This window comes from Tenrec ecaudatus, chromosome 12, assembly GCF_050624435.1.
Source record: "Tenrec ecaudatus isolate mTenEca1 chromosome 12, mTenEca1.hap1, whole genome shotgun sequence".
NCBI classification, from domain to species: domain Eukaryota; kingdom Metazoa; phylum Chordata; class Mammalia; order Afrosoricida; family Tenrecidae; genus Tenrec; species Tenrec ecaudatus.
In genome coordinates, this window is record NC_134541.1 from 17,034,328 (window position 1) to 17,049,712 (window position 15,385).

The 15,385-nt window shown below is 46.6% G+C and overlaps 2 protein-coding genes across 2 annotated transcripts; both read left to right on the plus strand.

Annotated features, from left to right (window-relative positions):
- Positions 1 to 603: 603 nt before the first annotated feature.
- SLPI (secretory leukocyte peptidase inhibitor) lies at positions 604 to 4,486 on the plus strand. Its single transcript, XM_075527759.1, has 4 exons — positions 604 to 874; positions 1,549 to 1,710; positions 2,196 to 2,342; positions 4,350 to 4,486. Exons 1-3 carry the CDS (start codon positions 790 to 792, stop codon positions 2,339 to 2,341), a joined length of 393 nt encoding a protein of 130 aa, XP_075383874.1. The 5' UTR covers positions 604 to 789; the 3' UTR covers position 2,342; positions 4,350 to 4,486.
- On the plus strand, positions 3,220 to 3,802 carry LOC142422321 (U1 small nuclear ribonucleoprotein C-like). Its single transcript, XM_075527725.1, has one exon. The coding sequence runs from the start codon at positions 3,236 to 3,238 to the stop codon at positions 3,800 to 3,802; it is 567 nt and encodes a 188-aa protein (XP_075383840.1). The 5' UTR covers positions 3,220 to 3,235.
- Positions 4,487 to 15,385: the final 10,899 nt, after the last annotated feature.

Sequence of the window (15,385 nt, forward strand, 5' to 3'; positions counted from 1 at the left end):
CCCAGTACGTTCTGATGCCGATTCAACGGCACGTTCCGTGAAACCATGGCCTGAAGCAGGCCTGTGCTATTTCAGACCACACAGTATTAACTAGCTGGTGCTTAAGGCAACCACCCAGCTGCCTCGTCCCTTGATTTCAGATTCATTTACCGTTACGTCAGCGGCAATGGACCTGCCCCAGTCACTCTTTCCAGAGTCCTCTCACACCCTGCACCTCACATCCCTTGAGATGAGCTGACTTGTTAGAATCAATCCATTTCCCAGGCCAGAGAACCGAGCTTCCCGAGAGATCTGCTGTGGGCAGGGCAGGCTCCTCCAGTTGTGTGCGACCCATTGCTACTAGGGACCAGGCTCAGAATCGGCACTGGCAGATGACGGTGCCCACACTTGGGGAAATGATCTGGTGGCCTCTGATCTCCTGAGAAGGAACTGGTCTTGAGCAAGGCGGCCAGGGTTTCACAATCCCTGGGAGTATAGGAATGGGCGGGAGTGGTGCGTTGCACAAGGCTGGAGCACAAGGGCCTGTATTTGGTTTCAACTCCTGTCCTCCTTTCTTCCGCTAAGGCTGATGGGCAGCCCCCCACCCCCCACCCAAGCCCCAATGTGCGGGGCTCAGGTGGCTTCCTGGCCCTGCTCTGCTGGGGTGCGAAGGAGTCATCCTTCCTGGTGTCAGCACAGTGGGTCGTGGGGTGGAGCTCCCTGTCTGGAGCTCCTGGCCAAGCCCTCCGGTGAAGGTATAAAGTGTGAAGGAAGTCTGTACTTGGCTGCCGGAGCCTACCTGATCTCACCATGAAGTCCCAGGGCCTCTTCCCACTGGCAGTGCTGCTGGCTCTCGCAGCTCTGCTTCCTTGGACTGTGGAAGGTGCTGAAGAGAGTGAGTTGGCATCACCCTAGCCCATTCCGAGGAGACCAGACGTGGGGTCTCCTGGTGGCATGGGGGTGGCCCTTCTCCAGGTTTCAGCTTTCGCTGAAGGCGGGATTCCTGTCCACCTGGGCACCCAGGTGTCTGAGGGCTTCTGAGCAGCTGGAGGGAAAGGCTTCTTTAACTCAGCTGCTCTGTAGTCATACTCTTTCCTGTCTCCCCTCCCCTCCTTTTCTTGCGTTCTTCCTCCCTCCTCCCCTCTTTCTCTGTGCTCCGTCTTCCCGACTTACTGTGTCCACGTCCCTACAGCCACCAGTCTTTGATGCTTTTTGGTTTTCCACTCTTTCTTTTGAATCCTTTAGCCTCTTAAAAAACATATATATAATCTTTCCCCCACTTCTACCTCTGCCTTTCAGCCTCTATTTTGTGGGTACCTTGATCATTGCTTGCTTTTGTCTCCATCGGCCCTAGCCTGCCTCTACCTCTGGGGATCCTTGCCTTTCCCTGGGGCAGGAGCCTGGGCTGGGGACCCCCTGCCTGTTCTCCTGGCCCCATGACTTGACTGCACCTGGACGTGTCAGTCACACTTCAAGGCGGCCAGACAGGCGGTTCCCTTTGGACTTTGTGGACAGAGCAGCATCCGATTTCTCCCAGTTCTCACCTGACTTCTTGGCCTTCTTTTGCAGTGTCTGAGAAAGCTGGGGGCTGCCCTCCTATACCACAGACCAAGTGCAATGGATATCAAGATCGTGAGTGCAAGAGTGACTGGCAGTGTCCTCGGAAGCAGAAATGTTGCCCCGGTGCTTGTGGCATCAAATGCCTGGATTCTGTGGACCACTTTGCATCAGGTGAGGAGGTGGGAGAATGGGTGAGAGGAGAGATCTTGAGGCCATTGCATCTAGGAGTCAGGGACTGGGTGATGGAGTCCTGCCAGACCTCTGGCTTTCTAAGAGCTTTTAAGCCAAGAGTGCCAGCCAGCCAGCCAGCCAGCCAGGGGGTCACACTGCCTAGGTGGAGATTCCCGACCTAGCCCGTAAGCCAGGTAGTCAGTGGGAGGTCAGTCTGTCCATCGGTTATCTGCTGAGTCATGTGGACAGGCCACTGGCAGGCATTCGTTCCAGCACTGGGAGCTGGAGTCCTGCACTGACGCTGGCCGAGGAGGACTTGATGTCAGAGGGAAGTCAGATTTCCCCTGCAGGGGACACCCAGGCCTTAGGAAGGATGTGGGAGAGGTGGGAGTGGGGAGGGTGATTCTCTGCGTTCAGGGCCGGGCAGGGGCAGGGGGTGACGTCTAGGGGAGAAGACCTCTGACTTTCAGCTCTGCTCTCTACAGATGAGAAGCCTGGGAAGTGTCCGGTGGTCAACATCCAGTGCTTGATGCTCAATCCACCCAATCACTGCGAAAAGGACGGCCAGTGCCAGGGAAACTTGAAGTGCTGTTTGGGCATGTGCGGGAAAGTCTGCATGAGCCCTGAGTAGGGTAAGCCAGGGCAGCTCATCCCGTCTCCTCCCAGCTCCCCCCCGCCCCCCCCACCCCCGCAGCCTTCTGGAAGTCCCCGCAGCCGGGCAGGGAGAGGCAGAGTCACACCCCCAGCAGAGCCTCTGCCTGAGCCCTGCCCTTAGCAGTTCCAGTGCCCAGGTCCTGGTCAAGGATTTCCAGTGCATCATCTCTCTGAGGGAGGGCCTTGGGTCTCAGTGCACTGATCTAGAAAATGGACACAAGGAAAGGCTTCCTAAAGCACTGGGCCCGGGAAGTGTTTCCTGTGAAGCTGATTTCCCACATGTCTCAGCTTACAGCTCAAGGGCTCCGTAGCATCTGAGGAGACTCTAGCTCAAAGGTCTGACTTGATAGATGGTAAAGCCAGGGGCACCAGTCAGGGAGGCTGAGACTTCGCTGTAGTATGGACCTCAGTTAATTATAATGCTGGCCCATCACTTAGAACAAGCGTGCCGCAGGAATGCACGATGTTGGCAAGAAGAGAAAAGTGTGTGCAGAGGGAAAGCTGCACTTTCTGCAAGGACCCGGGGTGTTTGTGCAAATGGTTTGTGCTTGACGGCTAACTAAGCTAAAGGTTGGCAATTCGAGTCCATCCAGTGGTGGCAGGCAGGCCTGGCAATCTGCCTCTGTAAAGATTACAAGCAGAAGCACCTGGTGGGGCAGCTCTGGACTCCCCGGAACAGACTAGCTCCTTTCCAACCCCTCTTGGCTTTTTGAATTTTTGAATGGGTTCCTCAGCTATTGAGTTTAGGTTTGGGTTTTTCTATAAACCCGAAACTCCCTTACAAAAAAAAAAAAGCTATTAATTGAAATAAAATCTGAGCAGCCCTACCCCTTAAAAAACAAACAGGAGAGCAAACGGTCGGTTGAGCAACATGCCTAAGTTTTATTGTGACTACTGCGATACATACCTCACCCATGACTCGCCATCTGTGAGAAAGACACATTGCAGTGGTAGGAAACACAAAGAGCATGTGAAAGACTACTATCAGAAATGGATGGAAGAGCAGGCTCAGAGCCTGATTGACAAAACAACGGCTGCATTTCAACAAGGAAAGATACCTCCTTCTCCATTCTCTGCTCCTCCTCCAGCAGGGGCCATGATCCCGCCTCCCCCCAGTCTCCCGGGTCCTCCTCGCCCTGGGATGATGCCGGCTCCCCACATGGGGGGGGCCCCCGTGATGCCAATGATGGGCCCTCCTCCTCCTGGGATGATGCCAGTGGGACCCGCTCCTGGAATGAGGCCACCCATGGGGGGCCACATGCCAATGATGCCTGGGCCCCCAATGATGCGGCCCCCAGCCCGTCCTATTACGGTGCCCACTCGGCCAGGAATGACCCGACCAGACAGATCAAGGCAGCGCACAGCCTCCTTGTATCAATTTTCTTATTCGTACCCCTTCTCCCGGAGAGCTGGTGCTACGACTCTGGATGTTTTCTAACAGCACAACATGGAAGACCTGCTCCCCCTTTCTCTCAAAAGGAGAATCGTTTTTGGAGTGGAGTAGTGGACAAAAAAGCAGAACAAAACGATTTTTGTTTGTATTGTGACACGTGAAAATAAAATTAACTTTTAGTTAAGCAAAACAAACAAACAAACAAACAAAAAAACAAACAGGAAACAAACCCACAGTGAGATGGAAACACATGAGATGTGTCAGCCCCCTGACACCATGACTTTTTCAACGACACCACACATTGCTCTTTTCTGTCTCTCGGGGTTCCTTCCAAATTTGAACGTACTGCCACCGAGTCCATTCTGACTCATATGGGCTGGGGTAGAATTGCCCCTGTGGGTTTCCAAGACTGTAACTCGATGGGAGTAGAAAGCCTCATCTTGCTCCTGTGGGGTGGCTGGTGGTTTTGAACTACTGAACTTGCAGTCAGCATCCCAATGCCTAAAGACTCCTAGGGTTCCTTTAAGGAGGTGGGATCTGGAGAGGACCGGGCTGGTTCCTCAACTGACACTGTCGGGATTTTCTCTCACAGGGTGAGGCCTGCTATGCAGTTCCCTTTCTGCCCACTGCGCGGCTCAATGGAGCACTTCCCGTGAAGAGCCGGTCCTCAAAGCCTTTTGGGGGAACTTCCAGGAAATGCCTGCTCCCCTGTGAATGAATAAACGAGTGTGTTTTCTTCTGTACATTCTGTGTCGGTGGTTCCTTGGGGGCAGAGCAGGGTGGGAGGCGACGAGGGAACGCGTGGATGCGAAGTCGCTCTGAGGTGCTAGTTGGGAGGCCAACGGGCTGGACAAAAATCCATTGCACCACGGAACTGAAAGTCCTGGCTGAGTTTGGCCAGGGGAACTCAACTCTCTGGAGAAAACCCACTCGCTCACCTGGTTCTGAGCTCCTGATTGGGTCACAGCAAATTCTCCAAGGTGAATGGAGTTTTTTTTATCTCCCAGGACACCAGTTCACCCAACTTTGAATAAGAAGACGGCCATTCTGGGGCGTAACAATCGGTCATTATCCACCTGGAGCAGTGGGGGAGGGGGGAGGAGTCATTCCGAATAAAACAGAAAACCCAAACTCACTGCCCTCAATTCCGACTCATAATGACCCCATAGGACATAGAACCACCCCTGTGCGTGCGTTCTCACACTGTGAATCTGTGAAGCCTCCTCTTTCTTCTACACAGCCCTAGTGGCTTGTAGCCCTGACCTGGTGGTTGGCAGCCCAAATTGTAAGGCACGGCACCACCAGGAGGAAACGAGGATGGTGACTTGCCTCCAGGAATAGCTCTCTCTTTTGCACTGAGACTGGAAGTGCTGAATGGTGCCTGACAGCCATGACTGAACATTTTGACCAAAGAGTGTAGAAAAATCCCGATCAGAAAGGGGTGGGAGGCAGAATTTAAAATTCTTTTTTTTAATCATTTTTTGAGGGCTCATACAATTCTTATCACAATCCGTACATATATCCATTGTGTCAAGCACATTTGTACATTTGTTGCCATCATCATTCTCAAAACATTTGCTTTCTATTTGAGCCCTTAATATCAGCTCCTCATTTTCCCCCCTCTCCCACCCCCTCTCCCTCCTGAACCCTTGATAATTTATAAATTATTATTTTGTCATATCTTACACTGTCCAACATCTCCCTTCACTCACTTTTCTGTTGTCTGTCCCCCGGGGAGGAGGTTATATGTAGATCCTTGTAATCAGTTCCCCCTTTCCACCCCACCCTCCTTCGACCCTCCCCGTATCACCACTCTCACCACTGGTGCTGAAGGGATCATCTGTCCTGGATTCCCTGTGTTTCCAGTTGCTATCTGTACCAGTGTACATGTGCTGGTCTAGCCAAATTTGTAAGGTAGATTTGGAATCATGATAGTGGGGGGAGGGAGCATTTAAGAACTAGAGGAAAGTTAAATCTGGTGTTCCAGGATGCAAATGCGCCATGCTCTCATGGAGAAGGGAGCCAGTGGAGGGGCCTGAGGTCTAGGCTTCCATACCAGCTATATGGACAACTGCCCCTTCCCCCAGAAAAATTTACTTCAGAGGACAGCACTGAAGCTGGAGCTCAGAGAGAGGGACATGTCTGATCAGAGCACACGGGAGCAAATGAATGGGGAGGAAGAGAGAGTGGAGCGTATCCTGACCCACCAGGCATGGAGGACAATATCCCCGCTCCGAATAGCCAATGCACAGAGTGGACCATATGGCAGATCCCACTCTGAGACACGATGTCCCTCGAAGACCCATGGCCCTACGGGAGACAACACTGGAGACTCAGTGTCGGGATCGGCTCAGACTGACCCCGCAACACTGAGAATTAAAAATTCTTATGGAATCCAAACTTTATGGAGCCATAGAGGTTGGGTAACACCCCCAAACTATTGCCCTAAGATTATCTTTCAACCTTAAATATATCCCTCCAAGTCTTCTTAACACCAAACAATCGTTTTGCCAACTACCCAAAAATGTCTGCCTTGAGCACTGTGTTCTTTCAACTTCTAGCCCCCTGGGATCAAAGTGACTTGAAATATGAGATAGAAAACTTGGGGTTGGTGAGTGTAAGGTAATGGGGAGCAAGAGCTTAGCAAAGGATGCTAAGGGTGGTGGCCCAACTCGAAGCCTGCGATCCATGTTATGGAATTGTCTATGCAAAAATGGTTGACTTGGTGTACATTCTTATGTGTATATTCTGAACAAAAATAAAATGAAATAAATTCTGAACAGCAATAAAATGAAATAAATGAAATAAAATGGGTTGACTAGAGGAATAAATTCAGAGACACTTGTGTGTGTGTAAGAGAGTTTTATATCAGAGAGCAATTGTATATTGAGAACACATCCTAGCCCAGTCCAGATCAAGTCCATAAGTCCAATATTAGCCCATATGTCCTAAACTAGTCTATAAATTCCTCTTAGACTCCCACAACACAAGCAATGATACTGAATGCAAAGTCCTGTGTATCCAATGGTGGTGGGCCCATCTCTAGGGCTCCAGCTGCCATTAGGGTGGCTCCATGTGCCTTGTCAACAGGAAGGTGAAGCAGGAAGAGAGAGAGAGAGAATCCTGACTTCAGGGAGGAAGAGAGGAAGTTCCTAGGATCCTCATGAGAAGGCCACGCCCACAAAGGCACCAGACTGTGACCTGATTGACAGGCTAGGCTCCACCCCTTTACTCTTAACATCCTCAAGTGGACACAGAATTGTGCAGCTACCAAAAGGATTAAAATCGAAAAGAATCCTGCCACGATGGGTCCCATCCGAGACATGCTGTTGGCCCAAACCACAGCAAATAGTGTCATTTTTGACTCCTGGGAGCAGGAGGAATAACAAGAGTGTAGCTACTAGAGCCAGTAGGCGGGATGGGGGTGGGGGGGGGGGGCGGGGATGGGAAGCTCTCTCCATAGCACTCTGGGCTTTGGACTCTAGAGGAAACAGGAAACTTCATTAGATAATGATTTAAAAACAAGAGAGAGAGAAAAAAACAAAATCTGAAATTCAAATTCAACTCTTTAATGTAAAAGTCACTGACTAGCCTAAAAAATTCCTTACTTGCTCAACCAATCTTTCTTTCTTTCTTTCTTTCTTTCTTTTTCAGCTTCACAAAGAGTTATTTATAGTCTCCTAGTGCAAGTGGTTGGAAGCAGAAATCTATCAACCAACTGGATGTGTGAAGCAACCATTTGAGAAAAAGAAGAAACAGGGAGAGCCCCTTTGCTGGTGATGTGAGTGGAGTAGCTCTCCCCCAAGTTGGCCCCCAGCCATCCTCACAAGTCTTGTCATCCACACCCTTGTGTAGTCTCCCCCACCCCCACCCCACCCCCACATCTCTCCAGGATTGGTTTGTGTGCCCAAGAGACTATTGCACAGGTGATGGTCGTGTTTATCTGAGACAAAGTGATAAAGAGACTGCAGCTTCCATTTGGGGAGCCGTTGCCCTGGGGGGAAGTCTGTGGTTGCCCCTCATGGAGACACTCAGGTGACAAGGAACTGAAGGTTCCAGTCACCAAGCTGTGAAGTGCTGAGCTCTGGGAACACACACATCCCTGACCCTGGGTGTGGATTTTTCAGAGATGGTCAAGTCTTGAAAAGACTGCAGTCCCAGCAGACAGTTCACTACAACCTCACGAGAGACCCCGGGCCTGAACTACCTTGTTAAGATGTTCCTGGGGTCTTGACCCCCAAACTCTTGAGTTAGTGTTTATGGTTTTAAGCTGGTAAGTTTTGAGATAATTTGTTATACAGCAAGAGTAACAATTACAATGAGTTTGAAAGAATGTGACACTGTTACCCTATTTGGTCAGTAGAAGAAAAGATAATTATGGACCAATGTTTTCATCTCTTGACATATTTGTGAGCCTCCTAAATAAAGATTGAAATACAATATACTAGGATTTTAAAAGTTTTAATATTGTTCCACCTTGATGTGTTATAAAAATCGCAAATAGGAATGAAAAGATGGAAATTAATCCAAAAAAGATGCCTAACTGGAACTTGGTACCAAACCTGGATTTAAGACAGCTGTGAACTTCTTTATCTATGGCACCAAAAAAGAATTTAATGTTAAAATTGCCAAGTAATTTAGAAACATACCATCATTTCAATGGTTGGAATGCTTTAAACAAAGGTAATATTAATTCTTTATAAAAGTAAGGACAGAAAAAATAAGTAAAAGTAAGGACAGAAAGGAAGCAGTGTTAACCAACCCAGGGACAAGGGAACAATGAATGATTCAAAACCAGTGGCTAGGAGGGGGTGGGAGGACTGGTAGGTAGTGATCAAGGGCAATGTAACCTAGATAAATTACTGAAACCCAAATAAAGGCTGAGCATGGTAGTGGACAAGAGGAAAGTAAACGGAAATAGAGGAAAGAAGTAGGAGGCAAAAGGCATACTTAGTGGCCTAAATAGAGGCATGTACATATGTAAATAGATTTATATATGGTGATAGGGGAAATAGATCTATGTGCATATATTTATAGGTTTAGTAGTCGGGTAGCAGATGGACATTGGGCCTCCACTCACGTACTCCCTCAATACAAGAACACTTTGCTCAACTAAACAGTCATTCCATGATACCCACCTTTCCGACACAATTGCTAAAGACAAAGCAGTGCATAAGCAAATGTGATGAAAGCTGATGGTGCCTGGTTATCAAAAGATATAGTGTCTGGGATCTTAAAGGCTTGAAGGTAAACAAGTGGCCATCTAGCTGAGAAGCAAAAAAGCCCACAGGGAAGAAGCACACCAGCCTTTGTGATCATGAGGTGTTGAAGGGATCAGGTAGCAGACACCAAAGAACAAAAACAATCATTGTGTGCTCACCTTCCCATATAAATGCTGAAGACAAATGTGTGCATAAATAAGTGTGGTGAAGAAGGCTGATGGTGCCTGGCTATAGAAAGATACAGCGTCTGGGGTCGTAAAGGCTTGAAGGTAAACAAGTGACCATCTAGCCAAGAAGCAACAAAGCCCACATGGAAGAAGTACACCAGCCTGTGTGATTATGAGGGGTCAAAGTGATCAGGTATCAAGCACCAAAGAAGAAAAAAATTATATCATCATGAATGAGGGGGAGTGTGAGATGGGGACTCAATGCCCATCTGTAGACAACTGGACATCCCTTGCAGAATGGTAGTGGGGAGGAGACGAGCCAGTCAGGGTGCAGTGTAGCATGGATGAAACACACAACTTTCTTCTAGTTCTTAAATGCTTCCTCCCCCCCTCCACTATCATGATCCCAATTCTACCTTCCAAACCTGGTTAGACCAGAGGATGTACAGTGGTGCAGACAGAAACTGGAAACACAGGGAACCCAGGACAGATGAACCCCTCAGGACCAGTGGTGAAAGTGGTGATACTGGGAGGGTGGAGCGAAGGGAGGGTAGAAAAGGGGAACCGATTACAAGGATCTACATATAACCTTCTCCCTGGGGGATGGACTACAGAAAAGTGGATGAAGGGAGACGTCAGACAGTGTAAGATATGACAAAATAATAATAGTTTATAAATTATCAAGGGTTCATGACTGAGGGGGGAGTAAGGAAGGAGGGGAAAAAAGAAAATGATGGCAACATATGTACAAATGTTTGATACAATTGATGTATGCCTTATTATTAGAGCTATAAGAATCCCAATAAAATTATTAATTTTTTTAAAAGGACAGAAATAAGATGACAACCAAAAAAAAGTGGGGAAACCTATGTGAAATTCTGTAGTAGACTTTACTTAAAGCTGAATTTCCAACGATATTGTTACTAAAGTTGGAAAGAGTATATGATTACCACTATTCTTCAACAGTATATGAAATCTGAACGACCTAACAAAACTAGGTTAAGGAATAAGCTGTACATGATTGGATTGGAAAGAAACAAAATTGTAAATTGCCTTTATTTCTGCAGTTTAACCAATTATAATTGTTTGCACAATTTCTGCATTTTAAACAATTTAAGACAATAAAGTAGATGAAGTAGGAGTCATTAAAGTTCATTTAAGCTAATATCCCTTATGTAATGGGTTCCCCCTTTCCACCCCATCTCCCTCCACCATCCCAGTATCCCACTCTTAGCACTGGTCCTGAAGGGATCATCTGTCCTGGATTCTCTGTCTTTCCAGTTCCTATCTGTACCAGTGTACATGCTCTGGTCTAGCCAGATTTGTAAGGTAAAATTGGGATCATGATGGGGGGTGGGTGTAGGAAGCATTTAGGAACTAGAGCAAAGTTGTATGTTTCATTGTTGCTACATTGCACCCTGACTGGCTCGTCTCCTCCCTGCAACCCTTCTGTAAGAGGATGTCCAGTTGCCTACAGATGGGTCTTGGGTCCCCAATCTGTACTCCCCCTCATTCACAATAATATGATTTTTTGTTCTTTGATGCCTGATACCTGATCCATTCAGCACCTTGTGATCACACAGGCTGGTGTGCTTCTACCATGTGGGCTTTGTTGCTTCTGAGCTAGATGGCTGCTTGTTTACCTTCAAGCCTTTAAGACCCCAGGCACTATATCTTTTGATAGCCAGGTACCATCAGCTATCCTCAGCACATTTGCTTATGCACCCATTTGTCTTCAGTGTATCAGGAAGGTGAGCACACAGTGATATGATTTTTTGTTCTTCAATGCCCGATAACTGATCCCTTCAGCACCTTGTGGTCACACAGGCTGGTGTGCTTCTCTCATGTGGACTTTGTTGCTTCTGAGTTAAATGGCCCCTTGTTTACCTTGAACAAACAGTTCTTACATCATGGCCCTGCTCAACTTGCCCTCAGGAATGGAATGCAAAACATATGGGTGCTAGAGCAAAATGTGGTGAAGAATTTAGATGGTGTCCAGCTATCAGGTAAAATAGTGTCCGGGGTCTTAAGGACTTGTCACCACACAAGCAGCCATTTAAGGGAGATTTTAACTCAGTCTACGTGGAAGAAGCACCCCCTCACCAATCACTGAAGGGTTGGAATCCATATAATCTGAAGTCGAGGGAGGGACCGGCATCAGGGCCTGAACTGTGAGAATCCCGTGTGCAGAAGGTGATGGATGTCGGTGGGAGCCCAAGATCCATGAGTGGAAGGACATTGAGGAAATGGGCCTCCGGAGAACACCCCCGTCGGAAATTGAGGGAGGGGAGGAGAGCGGTCACTAAGCAGAGAGCTTGGGAGAGAGGAGCACAGGGACCAAAGGCACCACTCTGACCTGAACAGTTAAAACTTGTCAGTAGACACCACCCCCTCTATGATGCTTGCTGGACCTGATCTGGTTTCCAGATCTTTCTGTATTTTTGATTTGTATTGTTTAGTAGAGTGGATCTCAGAGGTGTTATGTGAATGGAGGTCACCCTCTTGAAGCTGTGTCATATGCTTTTCTGTGTTTCAGTATGTGAACCCAAGGATTGGTAAACCCATAGGGACAGCAAGTAGAAGAAGGGGTTCGGCGGAGGGGGATTCGGTGGTGGAGGTGGGGTACAAGGGAGACGGTGTCAAGGAGTCCCTGTAGAAAAAGAATGGTTAGAAGCGGATTGTGGTGTCAATTGCCCATTCTACTTGAGATGATTGAGATCTGGAATGATATGCTACATGTATTAAATCCCAACTAATAAAACACATAGCAAAAATAAAACAAACAAAAAAACACATAGCACAAGGGGGGAAAATCGCCATTTCTCTTCTAAGTTTACTAGCTAGTTTTCCTGTAACGAGCGTTCCTTTATCTCTCCTGAATCCCTGTGTGTGTTTCAGTCTGTGTATTGCTCATGGATCGCATAATTGTATTTATTTATTGTGGTACGATCTGTGAGAATCACTACTCTTTCGGATTCTCAGTTCTCTGTATTTGGCCATTGGGGATTCAATCAACTCCTGCGGTCTTCTGATTCTAGCCCCTTGCTGCCATGCTCACTTTTTGCTTTCTTTGCCCCAGCCTGGGAATTGGTTATTTCTTTAAGGAAAGTTGGGCCCTTTCGGGGGGGATAAATATTGAGGAAGATTATCTGGTGGTCAGTGTGCTCAGTGATGCCATTCCTAGCTCCTTCCATTGTACAGAAAACATTTAATTAAACCCGTGCTCACACATGCTGGTTTCTATTTTAATAAGAGATTAAAAAACTTATTTTCTACTTTTCTTCCTGCTTTATGGTATATGTACGTAAAATAACCTCATAATAATAGTATCTATGTTACTATGTGGAATTGGTCTTCCTTGGTTAACCGTTTCCCAAAAGGTTACAGTCGAGAAAATCCAGTGGAGAAGTTATTCTGTGACACACGGAGTCACTATATGTCAGAATCGATTGGATGATAACTGATTTTAGTTTTGGTTTTTTTATTTGTTGTTCACAGTGAGAATATGTATATGTATACATATATGTATGTATGTATGTATGTATACACACACACACACAAACCAAACTCACGACCATCGAACTAATGCTAACGCATGCCAACCTTATAGGACAGAGTGGAACTGTCCCCATAGGGTTCAGACGCCATAAATCTTTTTTTTCCCCAAAACCTTTTTCTCTGTATGTGAAATACAGATAGCATGTCATTCCATAGTTCAATCACAGCAAACAGTATCCTACAATTGCTACCGCAGGAAGCTTCAAAACACTCTCTTTCTTCTCGACCTCCTTGATATCAGCTTCCCTTCGCCCCTCCCCCTCCGTGCCCCCCAGAACCCTTATTCTACTCCTTGTCTCTATAGACTCATCAATCCTGTCTTTTTGTTTTTCTATGGAAGCAGGAAGCCTCATTTTTCTCCCAAGGAAAAGCTGGTAGGTTCGAACTACTGACCCACTGGGGGATATATCTTACATACAAGTAAAACTAAAAAACATAACGTCCTTTTTATATTTTCCTTAAAAAAAGCTAATTTGCATTTGTCTTTGATGTGGAGAGTGACTTAACTATGCGCTTTGGTTTCACCCAAGAAGAACAAGCTGACTGGCAGTCCCCCTGTGTCAGCTCATAGAGAGCTTGCTCAGTTTTAAAAATGGTGTCATGATATTCTATTGTGTGGCCCTCTGACAGTATCAGAATCCACTCTGGGTCTGCAGAGAGGAACGTCTTGTGCTGTTACAAATGAAGCCACAAATTATGGTAACATAATTGCACAAGCGCATCTTCAAGTGCATTCCCAGAAGTGAGACTGCCGAGTCAAAGGGTGAAGGCCTGTATAATTTTACTAGATTTTGCTAAATTCCCATCCCCAAGGATTGCCTCATTTCGGATTCCTACCTTACTTCTTAGTCTTCCCATGTTGTCAAGCTTTTGGATTCTTGCCAGTCTGATAAGTAGAAAGTATTTTCCAATAAGCATTTCTCTGAATGTATAAACTAGTTTTCTTTATCCCGCCCCCCTTAATTTAAAGAACATTAGCTTTTTCTTCCTGTGAACTTTCCAATCCTGCTGTTTTACTCATCTTTCTTTGGGGCGTTGAGCATTTTTATTCTTAATTTTAGTTAGTTCTGTATACGTAAGGGGGATTTGCTTCAGACATTTCACCAACTCTTCTTGTCTTTTGATGTTAACGATCATTTCTTTTTAAAGATGTGCCATGCATTCGAAGCATGATGGTTTTCCTAATCCGATGAGTTACAAAGTACAAATTTTCCCTGTGACTTAAGATGCTTCATTTATCATACGTTATGTTTACTTTGTGCTTGCGTGTATTTCTAGACTTTCTATGTTGTTCCTGTGGTTTGTCAATTCACACATCAATGCCACACTGATCTAATTATTGAGGTGCTGCTGTTGGTGTTTCGTACTGTGGTGGCTTGCGTGTTGTGGTGCTGGAGCCTCCATCACTGGTAGTTCAAGTACAAGTCGGGCCTCCTACGGTGAATAGGTTGCAGTGGAGCTTCAGATGAAGACAGACTAGAATGGGGATCTGGTGATCTACTTCTGATAGAAGTGAACATCTTCTGGGACAGATGAGTCCCTTGGCCTGGAAGGCACTCAAACTGCCGCTGGGGAAGAGCTGCCTCCTTGAGGAAGAGTAGACCGGAAGGACTTGGATGGGGCAACACTTCTGTGACCTTCATTTGCTGGTGGGGCATGACTCAAAATGAGAAGAAGAGGAGCTGAAAGCATCCATGCATAATTGGAACACGGGAAGTACCGAGATCAATATCAGCACGCAACGATCAATATCGTTGACACCAGTGTGCTGAAATGGACTGGTCAAGCCAGTTTGAATCAAACAAACCCCTGGTTGCTATGCTGGGAATGACAAGTGGAAGTGGAAGGGCATCACATATACTGTCAAAAAGAGCATCTCACGGTCTATCACGCAATGTAATGCTATCAGGGATAGAATGATGTCCATGTCCCTAGAAGGAAGACCAGTTAATATGACTGCTATTCAAGAGCCCCCTCTTGCTTTCTACTCCCAGCAAGAGCTACAGTGTCAGAAACTCACAGGGGTAGTTCTACCTGACCTACAGGGTCACTATGAGTCAGGATCGATGGCAGTGAGTATTTTTGGTATTTAAATTAACACAACAATCTCCAATGCCAAAGATGAAGAAATTGAAGAGTGTGACCCACTTCTCCAGTAAGAATCTGATAGAACATACAATCGAGATGCATAAATAATTGCTGGTGATTCTAATACGAAAGTTGGGAACAAAGAAGGATCAGCGACTAGACAAGATGGCCTTGGTGTTGACAGTGATGCTGGAGATCATAGGATAGAATTTTGCAAGACTAAGGTGGCATTCATTATAAATATCTTTTAAAATTGTTTTATTGTGTTGCTATCATCTTTTCCCAAAACATTTTCTACTTGAGCCCTTGGTATAAGCTCCTCTTTTTTCCTCTCCTTCCCCTACCCTCCCTGACCCTCCCACCCTCTTGAATCCTGATCCCGACAACACCTCATGATCACACAGGCTGGTGTGCTTCTTCTACATGGGTTTATTTGTGTGCCTGCTGGATGGCTGCTTGTTTGACTTCACGCCTTTAAGACCCCAGATGCTATATCTTTGGATAACCAGGCACCATCTGGTCTCTTCACCACATTGGTTTATGCACCCATTTTGTCTTCAGCAATTGTGTCTGGAAGGTATCAAAGTATGCCA

Bases quoted from the DNA above. Each gene is read 5' to 3' on its own strand.
- LOC142422321 (XM_075527725.1), top strand. From the start codon at position 3,236: ATGCCTAAGTTTTATTGTGACTACTGCGATACATACCTCACCCATGAC.
- SLPI (XM_075527759.1), top strand. From the start codon at position 790: ATGAAGTCCCAGGGCCTCTTCCCACTGGCAGTGCTGCTGGCTCTCGCA. The intron at 875-1,548 runs GTGAGTTGGCAT...CTTCTTTTGCAG, and splicing joins TGTGGAAGGTGCTGAAGAGA to TGTCTGAGAAAGCTGGGGGC. The intron at 1,711-2,195 runs GTGAGGAGGTGG...TGCTCTCTACAG, and splicing joins TGTGGACCACTTTGCATCAG to ATGAGAAGCCTGGGAAGTGT.